The following is a 15,402-nucleotide window of genomic DNA, read 5'->3' as shown; positions in this document are numbered from 1 at the left end:
ATCGATTGCAGATTGAGTTTCACAGCCTTGCAGACTGCATCAAAGTATTTTGGAAATACAGACAAGTACGAGCAATCATGTCTCCAAATACACAAAATTGCTTAAAGTAGTAGAACCGAAAGAGTGCGAGACGTGCAGTCTCTCTCCCTGCCTGGTATGGAGGTGACTTGCTGAAAGGTCTGCCTTACCCAGCCACACCCTAAATCTTTCTGTGTGTTATCTGTGCAATATCTCTGCAAGTTTGTCTGGATAAAGATTGCAGAATCAAGCTCAGTGCATTCCAGAGGAATGCTTTTAATTTGTATATGAATATGGTGTGACAGCAGAGTTTTTTCTGCCTGATGACCTTTGAAGCCACTGTGCCCTTCTGTTTTCTGTAATATGCAATGGAGATTCATGGGAAAGAGTCACCTCTGAAGCTTTGAAACAAATTGTGGGTTACCTATCATGCCTTTTGTGTAGTTTTAGTAAATGTCTGTTACAGCTGAGATAAGAATCATACTTGAGTTTGAGTATTCTAGTAATTAAGAGTTACTCCAATACTGTGATGGTAAAGGCAGCTAGAAGTCCTTACAAACAAAACTCTAGTCCCACAGACTCTGCTATGGCTCCTGTAATCTCACCTTGTAGTCTCTTAAGAGGTAATTTGTAGCAATAAGCTTTTTAAAAGTTTACGTGCATTGTTTATAACAGGTGACTATCACGCAATTCGTAACAGTCTTGTATGACCCTTTTGTTTCTAAAGAGGTTGTGAGTGTTTGGGGGTTTTGTGGTGGTGTTCTTGCTAAATGCTAATAATAGAATATGTGTCAGAAAGGTAGAATGGTTCACTATGTCATGCTTGGTAATAAAATGCTTTATTTTAAAGTGTTAAGTAACTGTTCAGGTAAAAAATTTTTATATCTATCCTTCCAAGAAATCAGTTACAGAATGGTGAATAATCTGTTGAGAAATTTCCTGAGCTGTTCCGACTGTAATATAGATGATGTCATAGTGAACTGTGACAGATTCAGTAAGGCTTGTCGTAATATTTTGAAGTAACTTTCCTGGTATCATGTTGAAAATAATTTATTTAAAAAAATAAAAGTAAAAAAAGTAAGAAGACCTGAGCCTTTCCTAGCGATTTTTTAACTACAGGTGTCTGGGGTAAGCAGTTACAGCAGGAACAGATAACAAATGATCTGTATTTCCCACATAATTAATTTGATTGCCCTGTAATTTAAAGGGTATATCAAAGAAAAGAAAGCCTTACGCTGCAGTGCACAGATACTACTGAACAAGTTCTAAGCTAAACTGCATCTCTAAACTGTATGCTGAGGACAGCCCAGCTCTGCATTTGGGGAGTGAAAATTACATTTTGGGGTAATTGAGTGCTAGCTGCGTTAAGATTTTCAGCTATTGTGTTTCTGAAGAATCTTTCCAAGCAATATTTTAACTTCTTTGCTAAATCCATTGTAAAGACATCCCCCCAAAAATATCCTAAGGTGATGAGGGTTGACTTCTTTAAAAATGAAATGGTCTTGAGCATTCTTTAGAAACTGGCCAAGCATAAAACCCAAGATATTTTATTCTTTCACCATTAGGGTGGGAGAAAGCAATCCAGAGTGCCTGAAAATAGGAGAGGCCTTTCTTCTTTTAAGTAGGGTTTGATCTTTACTTCCAAACTGGCAAAATTTTAAGTGATGGAAAATGGAAGTATTTACTAGCAACGGGTAACACCCTTTACAAGTTTAAGCAAGTACTAAAATCAACTGTTGTACAATTTTTACTTCCTCTCTGCTTAAAAACTCTTCAAGCGTATATTTAGTAATGATCAAAATCACAGGAATTGCATGTTTGAAATGTGCCTTTTCTTTATCCATAAACACACCGAACTTTTGCCAAAAATACTGAAAAAGCCCCTGTCTTCTAGTTGATCCGTTTTGAACCTGGTGAAAGAACTTTTCCAGATTCGTTTTTTTACGTAGGCGTTTGTTTTACTGTGGTCATGTAATCAGCCTGGTTTTCCCCTAATTTTCAAGTAATTAGTTCATAGTGCAGACTTGGCTGCTTCTAGTGTACATATGGATAGTGATATTAAGGAAATCATTAGGCGATGAGTAGTTCATAGATAGGAGCCAGAATGTAGTAAATTTAATCTAGATGCACTCAGGAAGGTAACATGGGTAAAACTAAAGAGACATGAGGTACAAGAATGAACCTCCACTGGAGGCTGAAAAGGGTAAGAGCCCTTGGGTACCTTGTGGGAGAGCATTTCAAACAAAGCTTCTACGTCCCTCCATCTCTGAACTGAGCTGAACTGACAAAAAACCCTCTTTCAAGGAGTTACGAAATTTAAGTTTGCAGGTCTTTTGCTGGGAATCACAACCATGAAGGGGCATGATAAAGAACCTGTTCTCTTTCTTTCCTATAAACAGAATTTTATTACCTCATCTTCTCTGTTAATCGTGCTATAAATCTGCAGGTGCCAGTTAACTTCCGGGCCCCTCCTGTGGTCTATCTGATTAGCATGTATAGGCCAATTTAAACCCATTGTCTCCATGTAGTATTTAAGCTTTAAGGATTGTGAATTCTGTTTCAGTCCTGAAGGAGTGCTTCTGTGCCTGAAAGCTTGCTTTTTACAACAGTGGCACTTAGTTTAATGAAGGTGTTGCCATTTCTTCTGTACCTGAGAGAGAAGGTCCTTCCAGGATTTAGGTAATCTGTCCTATCCTAAAACGAGTCTGGGCAATGCAGAAAGGGGGATTACTCCTCTCTGCTAGTATTAGAGCGCAGGTGATGAGAAATGGCCAATGTTTTAAAAGATAAAGTTAGGTAAGATGAGTCCTGGGCTGACTATGGGCAAAACTGATTTTTGGCAAGTTATCTGTGTCTGGGTTCTTTTCTTGGCTGTTCTTCCAGACTGTTTGGAGCTGTGCTTATTAGACATCATATATAGAAGGCTTGGGGAAAGATACTGTGTGTGTAATAGTACTAACAATATAGAAATGACACTTTTCTCTATGTCTCTGGTTCTAGGGGCATGGATGGTGCAGGGGAGTGAAGGTCTCCAGCACTACGCCACCAGCAACCTGGGATGAGGCTGTTGCTCAGCCTAACTAAGGCAGTTTGAGGGCTGGGGGTCACAAAAACTGTTGTGTTAGGAGAACTCTCTCCCTGTGGGGCAGGGTTGTTGTTGCCAAGCTGCAGAGCAGTTCTTCAGTTTTTATGGTGCCCGGCAGCTGGGATGTGACTCTCTTGCTCAGATATGGAGGCAATGTCTTGCTCTCCAGGCCTTTCTGTGAAGTCAGAAGTTGGATTAAGGCAGTGCTCCTTCCTAGGGATAGTCTTGAGGTCTGACAGGTTTAGCTGGTACTAAATTCAGTTGCCTGTCCTTGATGTTGTTATTACTTCTCTCAGCAGCTTGTATGGGCTTCTGAATGAAGTGGAAAAGCACAAGTATTTCACCAGTAAGCCCTGGCTCTAAAAACTCTCTAACCACGCGGGCTGACTTGCATGGGAGGGTGGTACTTACTTAAATTGTATTGATTTCAACATAAACACATGTAAGTGAGATACATTGATTACTTCTGTATTCAGGTTTCTTTTTAGATGGGGGAAATGAAATAACTGCTTTTGAGAGATTCTTAGGAGGCATCTGTCATGTTTTATCATTCATTTAATATCAGAAGCACTTGTTTGTGTAGATGTTAATCAAGTTAAACTGTCGTGCACTGTAGCTGTACCCTGGCATTTCTGCATTGAAAAATCTAATGACCGTCTGCGGAAGAAACTGGTTAAGGGAACCGTATTTTCACAGCTTTTGGTATATGTGGCATACAGGTATAGACACACCTGAGACATTTGAACTGCCTGCTCAATTTATTGTACATACCGATGTCTCTTTGATTACTTGCTGTGAGGTGATTTTGAAATGTGCCTTGAGATGTGCCTTAAATAATTAGTGCATAACAAGTTAGAATAATTGATTATATCTGAGGCAAACCGAGAGATGTGAGTAGTGATAAATGTGAATCACTATATGAGGGTTTGCCATGGACAAATACTACCAGGTTCATACTTAGCACATACGTGTTGATGCAGCTTTATTTCAGTTTGAAGTTATCCCACTTTTTATATCTGCAGAGACTCTGGCATTTGTTCTTGGAATAAAATTGCAGCTTAAATAGAATCCAGTTGCTCGACACACCTAGATCACTTTATGGTGATTTTAGATGGTGAGAGTTAGCCTCCACTGCAAATTTATAAGTTCCATATCGTTTTACTGCTTTATGACGTGAAATTTTTTGTTAATGTTGAAACTGTAAGAAGACGGCACTAAAAGTGGGTTTTGGCATAACCTAGCATACACTCGTTATGCAATACGTTGGCTAAAATTAAAAGCTGGTTGACCTGTGAGTAGAAGATGATCTTGTAGAGCTAGGAACCAGCAAGATGTCCTGATCCCTGCATAAATATAATGAATGAAGCTCAGCTGTTACTGTGGCCAGTTCTATCATCGACAGTCAAAGAAACAGAAATTTAAAAAAAGAGATGAGTTTAACAAAAAACCAGAATGTAATGATGGGGAAGTTTATCAGTTAAAGGCACCAGAATTTATGCAGGTTATCACAAAACCAAAGGTAGTGCTGATGTGGGAATGCTTTATCTGGGCTTTCAGTATGGAGCCAGAGTTAGGAGAACGCATAATAGAAGGTTTATTGAATGTAGTAGAGTATGCATAGCAAGACGAGTTGATAGCAGATACCTAAGACTAGAAATAAAGCGCTGCAGGGGTAATTGAACGTTGGAGAGATATATGTAGGGATTTTGTTGCTTTTCCAAGTGTGTATCTCAAAAGTTCAGTGTCTTTCAAGAAGGCGTATTCTGACTGAGACGGAAATTACGGGCTTGATGCAGAAATCTGAGTTTGTGGCCTGTGTCAGGCATGAGATCTGACTAATTATGATAATAGCTTTGAATTTAAAAATACTAATCTGGTCAAACTTGTGATGGTGTTAATGCTTAACTTTCAAGGATGTTCTTTCTGCTGATGTCTGATTCCTAGCAGGGAACAGCCTTCTCTCTTTAGCATATATGCCTGTGGTTGCAACTCAGCTTTCTGTTGGGGTGTGTGTTTGCTTAAACACACCTGAACTGTAGATACAGGCAACATTAAAGATCATTATTTCTATCTTTACTGCCCAGATGACTCTGAAAGTTAGATATATCCAAACAATTGTATTCTGATATCTGTCTGGTTTTCTAGAGAGGAGTTTGATCTCAATAAAATAATAGAATTGAAACATCTTGAAATGTTCTTACTGGAGACAGCTTTTAGGATATCTAGCAGATGATGTATTTGAACTTGTGTTCTGCTTTAGCTAATTCAGTCTGACTCATATCGACATAGGGTGAACAGAAGTGAAATTTGCATGGGTTTTGGAGTATCAGATAAACGAATTTGTTTAGTGTTTTAACAGCATCACAGTTTGGCACTTGAGGGGAGAAACTTTTTTATTTGTTCTTACCTTATGACAGTAATGAATATATGCATCTCTATTTTGGAAAAGTAGTGTGACTTCTACCCATCACCGCCTTCTTCTGTCTCTCTTAGGTGGGTGGCTTATGAGAATCCTGAGTTCACGGGGGAGCAGTATATACTGGCTAAAGGGCTATATCCCAGCATCGAGGCATGGGGGGGGAAGAATTGCAAAATATCTTCAGTTCAACCCATCATTATGGTAAGGAGTTCATTCTATACTTGTTTTGCAAGTTTTTCTGAAGTACTTGGAACTATACTTTTTCAATCAAATTGAGTTTATTTATATTCTTTAAACAATAATCAATAGTAAACTTTTGTATGTTTAAAATATATTTTCTCCTTTTTTTTTTTTCTTCTCCCAAACTTTTGTAGGATATTGTTGGAAGCGAAAGGGGAAAAGTCAAGGTAAGATACTTCTCTAAGTGCATGAAACTGTGTAGTGTCTGCAACATGTATAAAGAAAGAAATGGCTTTTTGTCTAGTGTAGCACCCAGGTATTTGCATAGATGGTTTGCTAGTCAGACAAAGAGCGAGAACTGCAGGTGAAGGAAGGCTGCTTTCCAGACCTCTTAAATAAGTCACATTAAGGCCCAAGGAAGGTGGGATTTAATACATAGCTGTCATCAGAACTTTATCAGGGCACAGGCAATGTTTTGGTTCAGCAAATGAGCTGTTCTGGGCTATTGGTGATTGTTCGGAGGAGCTGGAACCCGCAGCCCTCTATGCAGAGGTGCAGGTACCTGGATTCTGTTGCTGAGGCGGGGGCTCTACAAATTAGATGTTGTTGTTCATGGTACAGTTGTGGCTTAATTCCTTTTGAACCTAGTTCTTTGGTTAACAGTTCTGTTAATGGTGGTTGCACTTTAAGGGAATCTTGTTCACTCACAAATACTGCTGAGTTGTGCTTAAAAGTTAATGCCATCTTTGTCAATAACTAAGAGAAGGAAATGACAGGGAGAACTTGTCTGTTCAGTGAGTTAACATATTTTTAAGTTGGACTGTCTCTTTTGTGCAAGTACTAATACGTAGTTTTGACAGTGAGGCTAATGGGCAGCTTTTTTCATCCTTTCATAATTCTGAACCTTTTCATGTTTCTCCCTGTACAAACTTTTATTTTCATTTCAGTCAAAACGGTGAGTATGTCATGGAACTAAAAACTAGGGAGAAAAGTCTTAGTTGTCTCGTTTTGCATTCTTGATTAGTAGCATGCCTCGCTAGAATCTCCTGCATAGGGATAATGTATAAACTATGGGGAATAAAAATCACAAGGCTGCTTATTTTCAGCTATGTGCATGAAAAATTATTTGCATCTGTATATTATGTGCCTTTTAAGACCTTATCCTAAGGAAACAAAGAAGTAATGGCTTGTAGTCAACAGACTGCATCCCTCGTCAGCATGTTCCTCTTTGGAGAACGCTGTACATGCCCACACTCGTATCTCTGTTAAGAGTGAATAAAGCTGGTAGGCATGTGATAATGTGAATGACTTCTGTGTGATCAGGGTTAATTATCCTCTAACCAAATTAGCAGGTTTGTTGCTTAGAAATTTTTTTCTTTTTAACGAGGACAAAAGACTCTGGGTGACGTATCCGCTCCTATGCTCCAAGCAGAGAAAGAACAACTGACATGACTGTAACTAGAGCTGTAACAGGCACATAAAGCCCGTCTACCCTGGGAATACATACCATGCCTGTTGGTATGCTGTCTGAGTACTTTGCCAAGATTATGCACCATTTATGTTCTAAGAGACAGATAGTTTTCATTTAGTGGGAAGAGTATGTATTTTGGAGATGAAATGGATTAATAACCTAAGCCAAAACTGTTTATGGCGCTTTGCTAAAGATATGCCTAATCTGGCGATTCTGTGGGAATTTTAAAATCTTCTCCAGCAGAGCTGGAGCTATCTTTGTTAGTGTTATTTTAATTATTTTGTATGTTACTGAGTGATTTACAGCCAGAAGTAATTTTTGGTATTGTTACCTTGCTGTCTTGAACAAGGATTGCAACACTGAAGAGGTAACAAAAAACATGTAACTGAGGAAGTCTGGGTGTTTTAAGTATGTTTTAATCTAATTATAGAAGTAATGGTAGAGACGTGTTGCTGAAGGTTGAAGAATTAATTGGTTTTAAATATGTTTATAATTTTTTTAAGGTCCAGTTATTTTCAGAGCCTGAATTCAAGGGTAACTGCCAAATATTTGAAAAAAACACAAGATGTATTGATTCATTTGCTGTGAAGTCTTCAAAAATTTTAGATGGCAGGTAAGTTATATTGAATGAATATTGCAAAATCATAAAATGGTAACAGTTTTTAAAAAAACAAGGAGCTTTCTAACTCCTGAAGTGGTTTCACATATGAGGACTTACAGAGAACAATGCTTTGCAGTTCACACGTCAATCTTTAGCTTGACAGGACAAAACATTGTACATAATGTTTCTGTCAGTAGCTCTTGGTAAAGACTGAGAAACGTGAGCATCATTTTACTTGCACAGAATTCTTAAGAGGCAATTTCTTCCCCTTCTTCCTGCAGCTGCATAGTGTATGACCAGGAAGAATTCACTGGTAACCAGTATGTGTTAGAAGAAGGAATCTATCCTGATCTGACGGCAATGGGTTGTTCACCGCAAGCAGTTCTAAAATCTTTACGGATTATAAATATTGTAAGTAAAGCTATTAGAAATATTGTAGAGTAAAGATAAGTACACTGATGACTCTGACCTCCCCATTTTTTACAACAGTAAAAATGCTAGGGATGCACAGACAACAGAGGAGTATTTTCTTTTTTGTTCTATGCAGTAGCAGTTAAATGTCCAAGCTGCAGTCGGGTTTTTTTGACCTCTGTGCTGTTTTTGCAAAGGAGAGGACACCATAGAAGCAGCTGCCTGGAATTGCTGTTCTTAATAACAGCTTATAAAAGAACTTCCATAAAAAGAGTCAAGGATAAACTCTTTATTTCCCAGTAGGAGAGACCACTTAGAGTGAGTTGAGAAGTGTCAGTAGGACAGTGTGAAGAAATGACTGTACTGCAGACCTTGTTTTTTATGCATATTAAAAAAGCAGACTTAATGAAGCAACTTTACATGAAATACATGTAATTATAAAACACTATTGCTATCATCAGGGAAATGCAGTTTGAGTTAATCACGAAATAATGCACCCTTCTAGATAAAGTAAAGCAACACCCAATGCCATTTGGCAAAATCAGGCAGTGTTGTTATGTGTGGTGGATACAAACTAAACAACATTTACATATTTTGTAATTCATCAGTGGCAAGGAACGAGTTTGCTCAAGCCTATAACCGATCTTTATGATGGATCACTTATGGAATCTGCAAGTATCTCTTAAGATCAAAGTAATTACTAGCAAAATGTGGTCAAGAATCCACGAACTTATGGCAATATGAAGAGATGGTACTAATTTTAAAAAAGGAGGAGTACGCTATTGACTCTCTTCTTTGAATTTGGCAACTTTATTGCACTCCACTGTAATTTTGGTGACCCATCAGTGATGTAGCAGGAGAACTAAAATGTGTCATCCTCTTTCATGTCTCTGGAGCATTTTGATGTTCAGTGTAAACAAACATCTGCAGCAAGTATGTCTGCCTTCTGAACTCTTTGGCTGTCCAGTAGACAGATCCTATGAAAAACAATAGAAGTGTTTCAAGCCAAGCTTGGTGGGTGATCACCACGAGTTAAAATAGGCTCTTTCGTACATGTCAGTATCAAGTTTTTGGGTTTAAAACAAGGGTTTCAAGCTGGAAGGATCAGCTTGCTTTTGGAACATTTACTATTTGTTACAGACACTGTTGTGTTAAAACGGCCAAATGCCAGTTCTGTGCCTCCTTAAGTTCTATAACTTCTGAAACTTGTTCTAGCCCTACCATTTATCACACTTAAGCATGAAGCTGCATCTGTGGGCAAGTCATGTGCTGTTGCTTCCTTCTTCAGAGGCTTCCTACCTGACGAGAAGAGGAGAATGGGTTGCTTTGCTCAGCAGTTTATTAGCAAACCAGAATACAGAGAATAAGAAGTTAGATGGAAATGATCCTATTTTATTGTTCATTTTTCATGAACCTTATTCTAGATAACTGCTTTCACCTGTCACATTTATTTTGGGACTGTGTTTTGGCAGTGCTAATCTTAATTTCTCCCCACCATCTGCTGTTCCCATAACTTTCCTCATGATTTTTCTGTGATATTTCTATAGAAGAAACACCTTTGCTATTTTAATATGTCACATTCCTATACTTATCTAGTTTAACTCCCCTTTGCAGGGAACCATTTCTAAGGGACCATAAAAAAAGGAAATGAAAGGGATGTTTGATAAACTTGGAAGTGAAAGTTAAAAGGGCTTTTGTTCATAAGCTCAAGATTTTTGCTTTTTTTTATACCACTGTATCTTTGCTTGATTGTGCTTGCTTTGCATGCTCCACATGGTTGTGCTACAGATAGAAGATAGCATTTTTCCTTCTTGAATTTGCTACTTGGTTTTTTTCCTGAACATACTGTAAAAACGACTGTGAATGTGGTTTATGTTTGAATAGTCATGCTGAAAATACTTCTTAATGAGCAACTCTGTGAAATAACCAAATGTAGATACACAGGAGCATACCTTTGTACAGTGCAGTACATGGGAAGTACTGAAAGAAAACTTTTGAGCTGACCTTGTGCTTCTGTCTGTGAGGAACATTTTGTATAACAGTGTTGCTGCTGAATCTAAAAAATGCACAGAGTGGAAGGTGTGGCAGAATCCTGGAGGATTTCCTTTTCTGTCAGTGTGGCTTTTTTGTAAGTAGATTATTTCTGAAGCATTACATATGGCTCAAGGGCTGCTGCCTGACCAGTTGCGTGTCTCAGAGTGCAGGTCTGTGAAAGGGCGGAGGAGTCGGAGACACTGGGACATCATCATGGTGCGACTGGTCCTGTTGGGCTCTTTACCCGCGATGACACATGATAGTCTAACTGGTGTTAACCTTTCATGGTGGGGATGAGTATACTCCAATTTTGGAGTAAGCTGAAAGGCCTCTCCCAGCATTTTCCACAGTGTAGCAGCGTGTGTGCAGTCAGGAAGCATAGCTCAACTGCTGTGCGATAACCCGGACTGCTACGGAGATAATGGTGACACTTGTGCAACATTGTCATCTGGGCCCCTAAACATCTAAAAGAAGATTAAAGAGGAATTATAAGCACTGTCTAGAAACTGGTAGACATGACGTCTTGCCTAACAAAGTCACACGGAAGCACGGATATCCACTGCCATGTGCGTACAGAGCCACCTCTGCCTTGGAGGGCCTGTTTCCATGCCTGAGGCCAGATGAGAGTCTGTCGAGACTTTGCGTCGTGTCGGGCGTTCCTGATCCAGTTGATGTATTTCAAGCATGCCGAACACATGCCAGCAGGAATGAGCTCTTCTGGCTATGGCGTTGGTTTTATGCAGTCGTTACGGGAAGACTTGCAAGACAGGGAGTGGCAGGGTCATTTCTGTCGATGAGCGTAAACTGTAACACCAGGACACTTGGGCCTAATTAACTTTACCCTGAGGAATTTCAAACCCTTACCTCCCAGCTTCCAGGGGAGGGCCTTAATTATGAGAAGTTATTTCCAGTCCACTACAGATACCTTGCCACATGGAAAAGAGTCCAAAGTTCGTTACCTAGAAGACATTTAAAATGGATTCAGTGATGCAGGGAGCTTCATGTGGGCAGAATCCCTTTGACATCAGAAACGTTTCGACAGAGAGAGAAGAATCGTCTCCCCACAGCAGTTTGGAGAATTCAGATGTTACAGATTTTGCTTGAGTCATGAATTTCACCTCAGAAATATGAATCCTGAAGCTTTTGTCTAGTCAGAGATTGATGTTGCCATAACCTACTATTAGAGTTAAAAATGAGAGCAGTGATAAACAGTGCTGACAAGGCTGTCGTCATTTGAAGCTGTGGAAATCAATATTATCTTCTGTGTATTCAGATCTGAAGATGAAAATTCCTACAATGAGTGGGGTTTAGTGCAATGGAAGAGGGATATGGCATTAATTAAAATGTATTTTAAAACATACCTAAGGTATTATTCAGGAATCAACCACAAAGGCACTTATGTGTGCCTTGAGATAAGGAAGTTTTATGTTCCATGCAAGAAGATCCCTTGTGTGTTTTGTCTAAGGGCTCTTTCTTACTTTTTTTAATGTCTTTTTATGTCTTTTAAGTAACCTGTTGCAGAGCAAAAACATTATTCAGGGTCTTTGATCTTAATCAAGAAGAAACCTGTCAAATAAAAGGGCTGTGTGGAGTAATGATGTTCACAGTCACCATCTGGAGTTCTAATATCCTATAAAAGTGCTCATCTTCCTTCTGCAGGAGCTGTCTGAGCCATGCATAGCTCTTTTTGAAAAGGTGGGTTTCCAAGGAAAGAAAATCGAATTCAGTACAGAAGTCTTAAATCTCCAGTTCCTGGGATACAGTCCTCGAATAGCTTCAGTTCAAGTCCTTGGTGGCATGTAAGTTTAAAATCACTTTGATTCTTTAGAATGATGTACTTATTCAACAGAGAAATTACAGGTGCTAGAAACCAAGGACTGTAAAATTAGAATATCATAACATGTGCAGTACATTAATGCAGTTTCTTCTTACAGAACCTTTTCACATTCTGTTTCAACATGTTATCACTGACTGGTGTCCTGTGCTAGAAGGTGAAATGAATTTGAATAAAGCTCACGAGGAAACTGATGTCTTCTCATGCCATATTATAAAAGCCAGCTTGCATAGCATCCTTGGAACCAACTTCTGTGCTCTTGGTTTAGGTCTCAGTCATAAAAAAATCACTCAGTTTGTGATCTGTGTCACGTGTTGTAAGTTCAAAATTTTTTAATAAGTTTCCATGTTCATCCTTTTGCCTATATGTTACAGACACAGTGGTATGATCAGATCATGATCTATTCCCTCTTGACATTGGTAATAATCCCTTTTACTTCATGAATTGGGTCAGGCTCTTGGTTGTAAATCTAGCCGTTAAAGTTGTTAGCTATTTTTAAGCAGTTGTGTTCTCTAAATTTACTTTTGAATATGATGTAAAAAAATAGTCTGTGATGAAGTTTAAAAACTGTCTGGAAGCATTTTGAAAACTTCTTCTAGTGTTCCAGCAGATCTGTTGAATTTCTCTTTTTGTGTTTTTCCTGTTGTTAGCTTCTACCTCCAAGATACTTGACCCAAGTATATGTTCAGGTTTTTTTCTAACTTGAAGAATGTGACTGACTTTTTTTTAAACTATACATCCATGTTACTGTTGCTTTGCATTTAAACATGTTCTTTCAAAGAGGTCAATTTCCAAGGTGTGTGCCAGAGAGATCCTGTTGGATAGCTTAAGACTGCCCTCAAGTGGATAGCTAATACAAGGTCTGTAGAGCAAGCCATTTTCCCCATCTGGTCAAAGGGTTTCCTTAGCACACTGAACTGAAAATTTGAAACATAAAGGTCATAAGAAAAGGTACATGTTCTGTATTCTTAAGTCTCCTGAGATTTCGGTATCTTCAACCATAACCACAGAATAGTTGATTCTCACTTTCCATAACATGAAATAACATGAAGTCAAACATAAAGTTACTTCTTTGCCAAGAATGTGGTTACCATGATTCCAGGTAACGGAGTCGTGAATTGAGAATGTTTCCTGTCCAGTGAATATATATGCTTTTTCTGGTTGATCACTAGAAACATATAGAGTATGATAGGAAAGTTCTGATTTTGTTCTAGCAGTGTCAGCTGCTGAAATGTGTCAAAATACAGGTTTCAGTGTTCTTAGCCCTACTGCCTTCCTTATTGAAGGGCTTTTTGTCTTCTCTTCTTTTGCTAAGAGACATCCGTTTATAATTCTCTTAATTTCAATACCTGGGGATAAGCTGTGAAAAAGCACCAAAATTAAGGTGAGTGTGCTACTGGATATAGACGTTTACTGAGAAACCAGTCAGAGTAGAGGAGGTAACAGGAAAATGTGTTTATTAAGTGTTCGTGTACTTAAAATTTTAACTGTGGCTATTGGACAGTCCCAGCAAATCCGTATGAAAAACCTCACAAATTGCACTGTTTTGCAGCCTATTTCAAAGTCTAGTTGTAACTCACTGCCTGTGCCAGGAGTAGAGAAGCAGAAGTAAGGTTCTGACAGGTTGCACTCAGTGTGATTGGATGCCTGCTAGGGAATGCTAAAGAAAATTCTTCTATATGCTTTCTCTCTCCCTTTTTTTTTTCTCTCCCCCACCCCCCAGTATTTGAAAAGAAGAAAGATGTTCTGAAATAAAAGCTCTTATCAAAACACCCTAGAGAACTTCACCCTGTTGCAGTATTTGCTTGTTGCAATCTGCATCCGTAGTAGTTCTTTCCCATGTGGGTCAGGCCTGTCCAGATTAAGGTACATAGAAGTACTGGTTCTCCACGTGCAGCAATCTAGCATATACAACGTATGTAGCATATACATACCTGCTCCTTGAGGAGTCACAGTACCTTCTGAAAACAGATGATATTTAAAAGTGCAGTTCTCCCTTTAAGGCAAGAAAATGCTTTGTTTCATTCAGCTTGTAATTTTTAAATAATAGGAATTTAAAATGTGAACTCCAGCATACTCATCTTAATGTGGTTGATCTAAATCAGGACATGATTTTATTATTTTTGAAGACCTGTTAAAAAGAAAGTCATTGGCTTTCCAAAGCTAAACGCTACTACTTTGTGGGACAGATTTATGTTAAACCCATTTATTGATTCCAAAGCAGGATTTGGCAGTAAAAGCATTCTTTTTTCTTTTTTTTTTTTTTTTCCTTGTAGATGGATAATTTATGAGCATAGTAATTACAGGGGGCGTCAGATGTTGTTATCACCGACTGAAATTCCAGACTGGTATAAAGTGAGTGGCTACTGTCAGATAGGCTCTCTGAGACCTTTACTGCAGGTGAGAAGGCTCTGACATGAGATTGTCGAGTACTAATTTGTATTTTTTTTATGTTTATATTTTATAATGAGGTTGGGGGATATTACACATCCAAAAGCAGACAGTCTTGATGCATGTCACAAGCTTCAGGAAAGGCCACTGTGTAAAGAAATCACTCTACAGTTTTGCTGGGAATAAAAGCCATTTGATCACGCTACATGGCTTTGCTGTTCTACTGCTTAAACTCTTCATTAAGCATACTGTAAACCAGAGTATAGAAGACAGTATATAAGGATTGGCCAAATTACTTTAACAAATAATGGCCATAACTACTATATATAAATTAATTTAAGTTGTTTTATAATTAGCGCCCAAACTGGCGTACTGTCTGTACTACCTGCGTTATTTTTGGAACAAGAAAATTGGTCAACAAAATCGGATATTTCAATTAGTAGTGATTTTGTGTTGATTTAGGGGGAAAGGTCCTTCCCTGCTTATTACTTAGCAGAATAATTTGCAAATCTACTGCAAAACTTATTTTTGTGATGTTCTTTTCATTTTGTTCTCTAAATAAAGACTGTGTGATTTGGTCCAGTGCTGCAGCAGTCCTGTGAGTTTTAACATTTGAGGTTCTTGCCGAGCTATAGTTTATTGAGGAAACAACTTTTTCTAATCCACAGATTGCTTGTACCTGTAACCAAATGCATTTGCTTGCTGTCATAGCATTGTCTTTGTATAGCCTTAAGCAAAATTAGAAATAATGCATTTTGACCGCCCTGGCTGAGAGCTTGTCTAAACAGAAACGTTAATGTGTAACAAGCTGCAGCATGAACGTGCGGCGTAATACTTGCTGCCAGTGAAAGAAGCAGCACTGCACAAGTGCACCCCTAATGAAAGCGAAGAGTGTCTATACAAGAAGTTAGCAGAGAGAAGTTAGTGCTGCTCTGAATTAAAAATTCTTAGCTTTTCA

General features: G+C 38.5%; 1 protein-coding gene across 1 annotated transcript in view; it reads left to right on the top strand.

The window, feature by feature from the left end:
* The window catches only part of CRYBG1 (crystallin beta-gamma domain containing 1), a 43,945-nt gene that overhangs the window by 20,534 nt on the left and 8,009 nt on the right, over positions 1–15,402 (top strand). The window contains exons 14-19 of the mRNA XM_074820756.1: positions 5,597–5,723; positions 5,897–5,929; positions 7,677–7,786; positions 8,056–8,185; positions 11,879–12,018; positions 14,330–14,453. Of these exons, the coding sequence (XP_074676857.1) occupies positions 5,597–5,723; positions 5,897–5,929; positions 7,677–7,786; positions 8,056–8,185; positions 11,879–12,018; positions 14,330–14,453 (664 nt within the window). The remainder of the gene's footprint in view (positions 1–5,596; positions 5,724–5,896; positions 5,930–7,676; positions 7,787–8,055; positions 8,186–11,878; positions 12,019–14,329; positions 14,454–15,402) is intronic.

Source organism: Strix aluco, chromosome 3 (genome assembly GCF_031877795.1).
Source record: "Strix aluco isolate bStrAlu1 chromosome 3, bStrAlu1.hap1, whole genome shotgun sequence".
Lineage (NCBI taxonomy): Eukaryota > Metazoa > Chordata > Aves > Strigiformes > Strigidae > Strix > Strix aluco.
This window is presented reverse-complemented; position numbering and strand designations above follow the sequence as displayed.